The following is a 7,292-nucleotide window of genomic DNA, read 5'->3' on the forward strand; positions in this document are numbered from 1 at the left end:
GGTTAAGATGGTACGGGTATGTGAGAAGAAGAGCCGATGATGCCTCCGTGAGGAGTTGTGAGAGATTGGTTGTGGTGAGCACGAGGAGAGATAGAGGTAGGCTTAAGAAGTATTGGGGTGAGGTGATTAGGGAGGACATGATTAAGCTTTAGCTTACTGGAGACTTGACCCTAGATAGGGGGTGTGGAGGTCGAGTATTAGGGTATAAGCTTAGGGGATAGTTGGGTGTATCTCTTTGTCATCCTAGTGGCAGTAATATTAGTCCTGTAGTCTTTTTTCTCTCTTTCCTCTACGTAGAGCTATATCCCTACCAGTTAGTTCTTTCGCTTCAATTATTTTACTATACCACTCTTGTTTATATATCGATGTTGTTATTGCTTATTGCTACTGTTTCTTTTCATTTTGTCTTTGAACCGAGGGTCTTCGGAAAAAGCCTCTCTACCTCCTGCTCCTTTTCATTTTGTCCCTGAGCCGATGGTCTTCGGAAAAAGCCTCTCTACCTCCACGAGGTAGGGGTAAGGTCTGCGTACACACTATCCTCTCCAGACTCCACTTGTGAGATTATATTGGGTATGTTATTGTTATTATTGTTGATTCAGATCAAGAAATTGCATCAGATGGACATTTTTAGAACCAACATTTATATTTGATTTTAATTAAAATTTTTGGTACAATAGCTTCACTGTCAAAATTTAAAACTCGTTGCTAGAATTTTGAAGCATACTACCAGAATTTTTCCATATGAAAATACTAACGATTGTCATGTTTTCTGACAAATCCTGGTGTTCATCATATGAAATTTTTTGACGATTGTCATTTTTGTAAATCTTGGGAATTACTGTATGAAAATTTCTTACGATTGCCATTTGTGATAAATCCTAGTTATCACATTATAAAAAATTATGGTGATTGCTATATTTTTGTAGTAAATTTTAATGATCATCATATCAGAAATTCTGATGGTTATTAGGAGCACTTGCCAAAATTTTGGCAAAAGCTATTTTTCTATAACTTTGTTTACAAGGGTTAAAAATTAATAATGACACCAAAATGTCCATTTGTAACTAATAATTAATAATGTCCGTAAAAACCATCTCCACAGAAGAAAATGTAATCGATTTTATTTAAATTAAAATAAACTCCTCTGTAACCAGCTGAGCCTTCCCGCAGATGATAAATCACTCCCTAACTTATGGCACAACTCCTTCCCACGTTCTCTCTGTAACATATAAAACCAGCTCCATTGACTCCCCATTCACACTTCCCTTACCTTTTTCCCTCTCTTTCCACCACCACCACTGTAACCGTCGCCGGCGGCTCAGCTTCCGTTACGGTTTTACTGTACCTCACCGGACACGGCATATTCTCCAGTTTGCCGCCAATGGCGCTACAGAGACAACCTAGTGATCTCAAAAATAGAGTGAATACATGCCTCAATAGATTATCCGACCGTGATACTCTCACTGTTGCGACGAATGAGCTCGAGTCAATAGCTAGAAATCTTAACAGTGAAGGTTTTGGTGCATTCTTGACTTGTATTTCTAGTACGGACTCTTCTGATAAATCTCCGGTGCGCCGGCAATGCGTTCGGCTTATCGGCGTGCTCTCGGCTTCTCACGGCGACGCTCTTTCACCGCATCTCGTTAAAATGCTCTCCTCCGTCCTTCGGCGACTTCGTGACCCTGACTCTGCCGTTCGTTCGGCCTGTGTAGAAGCTGTTTCGTCAATTGCGTCAGAAATCACTCAACCGCCGTTTTCGTCTATTTTGAAGCCTTTAATAGACGCTATTATGCACGAACAGGATATTAACTCGCAGATCGGAGCTTCATTGTGTCTCGCGGCAGCGATTGAAGCGTCGCCTGATCCTGAGCCGGCGGAGCTGAAGAAACTGCTGCCGAAGTTGTTGAAATTGGTGAAGAATGATAGCTTTAAAGCGAAACCGGCGTTGTTGTCGCTCATTGGTAGTGTTGTGAGTGTTGGTGGTGCTTCGAGTAAAAATGTGTTGAATAGCATAGTTCCTATTACGGTTGAGTTTCTGAGTAGTTATGATTGGACTGTGCGGAAAGCCGCGGCGGAGACATTAGGAAGACTAGCGGTCGCTGAAAGAGAGTTGTTGTCAGAGTTGAAGGCCTTCTGCATCACGTCACTGGATAACAAAAGATTCGATAAGGTACAAATTACACTACATTTGTTGTTCCAATTTCGAAAATTTAATCGTAAATTCAAATTTTTAAGTTTTAAAAATAAAATTTACATATTTGGAAAAGTACTGCATATAAGCAAAAATAATTAACACTTCAAAATATATAAAAAATTTAAACTTATTTTGATAAATTGGAACAAACAGATTTGAAATTAAAAAGAAAAATTGGCTTATTGGATACTGCTTTAAATCTACAGGTGAAGGTTGTGAGAGAAACGATGAATCGGGCGTTAGAATGGTGGAACGAAGTTCCAGGTACTTCAGATGATGTTTTGCCTCAATCACTATCCAAGTTTCCCCCGAAAGGTAACATTCAATAAATGCTAACCTTTTCTGTGGAAAATTAAAGGTTCCGGTATTAAAGACAATTCCTATGTGAGAAGCTAGCCTAGGTGCTTGAATTCCCCTAGTTTTCATGAGGTATTATATTTTAATACCTAATATTTTTCTTCTAAGCAATCAGAGAGATGCGAGGATTCAAAATGGCTAGTGATGTTAAAAGAGAGCAATTAACAATGCTCAAATAGGATCTAGTTTCGAGTTTGTTACAGAGCTAAGTTTATATTGTATGGTGAACTCGCTAGTACCTTTGACGAAACTAATAGCCTGTTTAATTTTTTTGGGCCAATTTTTTTTTTTTTTTTTTTTTTGCCAAAAGTGCTTTTGTCAAAAAATTGAGGTGTTTGGCCAAACTTTTAAAAAGAAAAAAAGTGTTTTTGAGGAGAAGCAGAAACAGATTTTGAGAGCATAAAAATGTAGTTTCTCTCCGCACTTTTCTAAGAATCACTTTTGACGAAATATACTTATAAGCAGTTTTCAAAAGTTTGGTCAAACACTAATTACTACTCCAAAATACTTTTCAAATTAATTAGCCAAACACAAACCAATTCTCACCAAAAGTACTTTTTTGAAAAATACTTTTGAAAAAAACACTTTTCAAAATAAGCACTTCTCAAAATAAGCACATTTTAGTAGCTTGGCCAAACCGGCTATAAGTTAATCTCAACTCAAAAAAAAAAAATTATTCACAAAGTAGTTGTTTAATTTTTTTTCCCTTGATCATGAACTAAAATGTCATTTTATTATTCGAAAAATATATTCAATTTTATAAATTATATGTGATGGCACTATAGCTACTTGAAAGCATGGAAATAGCGAATAAAAGATTTAAAAATTTAGAATTTGTATTTAATATAATGTACAAGATGCGTAGTAATAATTACCCACTGTTAAGTACTAAAATTTTAGGTTTAAAGTAAAAAATAAGAGATAGAAATACATGTCGTATATGGCGCAAACACTAGTTTCCTTGTATGGCGACTGACTAAAGTTGAATCTGATTTCCTAACACTATGGAAATGTTTGCTTAAAAGGAAGCTTTTATTGAAGATTGTTGGTTGGTAGGATAAGAGATTTTTTTGTTGGGTAAGAGTTACACATAGGCCAGTCTGGTTGCAAATTGGGAAGATGGTTACATATGTCTAGGCCTGCACAATTTAAAACTTGTAAACTCCTTTTCTTCTTAAAAATTCTTTTCTAGTTTAAATTTTCCGGACAAAACGCTTGTTATTACTAATTGATTATTAATGACATGCTATACACATGCACAGAAACACATCTTGTCAGATGAGTCCAGGTCCAGGGAATCTTGGGCTTTAACCATTTGTTCCCGGTTTCCTTGTCTGAAAAATGCAATCCTTTTAGTAACTAAACTATTTCAACCACATTTGCGTCACAGTAACTTTGTTCCAAGCTTTGGTTATAGTGAGCTTTCAGGCTATTCTCCCTTGTCAAATGTTGTATCTTCGTCTTATCCTAATTGCTGTTTTTATGTTTACTGTAACGTAATTGTATGACATGTTTCTACAAGAGATTGATGTGGATTCTTCCGCTATATATTTCGATCTTTAATCTCTTATTGTAAATGCAATTATTTAATCACCTACATTCTGCTACCTAAATTATCCTATGATATGCCAAATTTAAAGTATATAGTATGAATTTGTGTCTCCAGATTGTGGTAGTGGTGCTTGTTCGCCAACTCCTTCCAAAAGTTCGAGTGATACAGCCAGAGAGACCCCTCATCCGAAGAAAGCAACCCGCCCAAGCAAGTCACCTGCATCCAGTAGTTCTTCCTCTATCACCTCCCAGAAGAACAATTCTATTAGGTTCCGCCGCACAAAATCAAATGTCATAAGCTCCTGTAAGCTGGATTTAAGAAAATCCCCTGATGCAAAATTGAAACGGACTGTTTCACTGGCATCTTCATTGGAGCTGGATAATGAAGATGAACAGAAGAATCAAAATCCTAGAGTTCAAGATTCAGCAGATACAGTTAGTTGTAGCAGTTCAAACTCAGAATTAAAGTCAACTCTATTTAACAAACCACCTGATGAAAAGGTCCATAGGTATGGTAATTCACGGTCAAGTTCTCGGGTTGTTCCACTGTTTGAGGATTACAATTATAATATGGATGTACCTGATGGAAACATCGATGAAGATGCACCCTTGAGTCACAAAGAGTATGAGAATTTCTGTTCTATCAGCAAACAGCTTGTTCAGATTGAAAATCAACAGTCCAGTTTGTTGAACCTCCTCCAGGTACATTTCTTCTCCCCTCTGCTCAGCACCCTTCAAACATCGTATTTAACTTTTGGTCCCCATTTAGTTGCTGCCACTGTGCCACATCCTGTAGTCTGCATTATTTAAGAGTAATGAGTTATATTTTGTGCCAAGAGACACATGCTGAGCTCAGCCTCTCTCTTCTTTGTTGCAGGGATTTATCGGCAGCTCACGAAATGGAATGAGTTCCTTAGAGAAACGTGTAAATGGTTTGGAGAGATTACTTGATGAAATGCAGCATGATTTGGGAATAACAACAGGGAGGATTTCAAATACCGATTTTACAGGAACTACATGTTTCATGCTCCCCCGTGCAGAATTTTTGAGTCCTAAATTTTGGAGAAGTTCAGAAGGGCAAAACTCAAATTCAAGAATATCTTTCTCCACTGGAAGCCAGAATACCACCATGTATAGTCAGCCAGAAACAGATGCTACCACCAAGATGTTGAACCAGGAAAATTTGATGGGCCAAAAGCAGAATAAGAATTTATCTTCACTGAACCATATGGGTGTCACTCAGAACGAACATAACTTATCATTACATTCTTCCTCCGGTAGAAGAAAAGAGAGAATAGCTCGAGATGGTGAAACTGCAGGTTTTTGTCATGTTGGTAGGCTTGACGGGACTTCATTTGCAAATTGCATACAGCAGCAAACTTGAGCACTAGGTGATTGTTTTTCTTTAGCTCGAAATGATGATATCTTAATTTCTGCCATCCATATCTTTGTTGAGCTTCTTTTCTGCTGTTGCCTTCATATTCTACTAGATTTTCTCCTTATCAGGATACCGACTGTTTGATTATTGAAGACATACTTGCCTGTTGTCTCTAATCATCCCAACAATTAGAAGCTTCCTAGTGATAATATAAGTTTGACAAAATATTTAATGCTGTCATCTTTTAAGTTTCTTCTTCCATGCTCTTTTTTGTATTTCTTAGTTCTCAACATAGTTTCGGCATTTGATGAAAAATTGATCCTTCGCTCCTGGCTATATACATCTAGAAGGGACGGTGCTCTGTTTCCTTGAGCACAGCTTGGACTCGGATTTGTTTGCGTAGCGTGTATAATAACTCTTCACTATGTTATTTTCCAACTCTTCAATGTAATTTGACGGCATTTACTGGTTTCCTCATTGGTTCTGAGTAGGAAAATTTTGTTTATGTTTGTCATTTTTGTCTGCATTGATGTCCATAATGAATTGAATAGTTTTTCCTGTTAATAATCGAAAGGTTATAATTTCCTGGGAACCCATTTATAAAGTCAAAACAATCTGTCAATCATATGTTGATCTTCTACTTGCAATGGAACTATGAAGCATTACAACTATACTCGCAGCTCAGAGGGTTTCTCTGCGTTATAAACTAATAATATTTCATTCTCTTAGCAGGTCGTGCAGGCAAAAAAACTTGAGTCTCAATGCTGAACTATTTAGGTAGAGAATCTTTATCCGATCTGAATCCGGGTGGATGGGACTAGAAGGAACCGTTTACTTGGAAAGATCAAAGCGAATTGTTGTGAAGAAGCCCAGCGGATCAGAAACCAAGCCAAATTTTCAATATTTATTACCTGGTCATTTGGGATACATTTAAGGGCTAATGAGTTCCATTGTCGGCAAGAAAAGGGGTGAAATCTATACAAAAGCTCTGAATGTTAAGCTTATCAATTTTAATCAATGCTGTTTATTCTAATTTATTCTGTTCTGAGGAATAGCTAGCTGCATAAAGTTTCTTCCAAAGGTACGCGCAAACGTTAGTCTAAAGTCATAAGCAACTTCTTGGAAATGATATATGTGTGGCCAGTTGCCTGACTGATATCAAATACTGGGTTGTAAAAAGCAATATTTTGGTCGAAAAGGAATTCTTGATGAGTCAAACGAAGACCTGCTTTGTTCCCTGGTTGTTGACAAAGTATACCTACGCGTCTTGAGTCAAGTAACTAATTTCTCACACGATGTGATAACTGGTAAAGTCCTTACTAATTCGAACATGTTGACAAAGGAGAATACGAAGCCAGAAATTTCGCCAAAAGTATTTAAAATTTAATTTACGCACATAAAAAATAATTTTTGATCTTTATACATAATATAAAATTTTATATATACAATATAATTTTTCGATAAAGGGTATTCGATTAACCACCCTCCGAAAGCATGGGAAGGGGAGAGAAACGTGCACCATGTTAATCTTACGATATTACTGGTAAAAGTGGGAATAACTTATCTATAAGTATTTACATTAAATCAATGAATGTTACATCACATGATCATGATAAATTTAAATGTATTCTCACCCCAAGTTATACTTAACGACGGCAAATTTCTCTGATTTGATACAAATACCAAGTGAGTAAGTTTTTCCCTTCAAAAGTTTTCCGGTGCTTTAACTAGGAGCCCGTTTGGATTAGCTTAAAAAAAGTGACTTTTAAGCACAAGTGCTTAAAAGCAACTTTTAAGTGCTGGAGCTTGTTT

At 36.8% G+C, this 7,292-nt stretch overlaps 1 protein-coding gene across 1 annotated transcript; it reads left to right on the forward strand.

Annotated features, from left to right (window-relative positions):
* Window positions 1-1,238: 1,238 nt before the first annotated feature.
* LOC104097376 (TORTIFOLIA1-like protein 4) lies at window positions 1,239-6,702 on the forward strand. The gene is made up of 5 exons (XM_009603931.4): window positions 1,239-2,170; window positions 2,401-2,509; window positions 4,218-4,804; window positions 4,980-5,493; window positions 6,213-6,702. The coding sequence occupies exons 1-4, from the start codon at window positions 1,382-1,384 to the stop codon at window positions 5,484-5,486; spliced, it is 1,992 nt and encodes a 663-aa protein (XP_009602226.1). The 5' UTR covers window positions 1,239-1,381; the 3' UTR covers window positions 5,487-5,493; window positions 6,213-6,702.
* The last annotated feature ends 590 nt before the right edge of the window (window positions 6,703-7,292 follow it).

This window comes from Nicotiana tomentosiformis, chromosome 10, assembly GCF_000390325.3.
Source record: "Nicotiana tomentosiformis chromosome 10, ASM39032v3, whole genome shotgun sequence".
Lineage (NCBI taxonomy): Eukaryota > Viridiplantae > Streptophyta > Magnoliopsida > Solanales > Solanaceae > Nicotiana > Nicotiana tomentosiformis.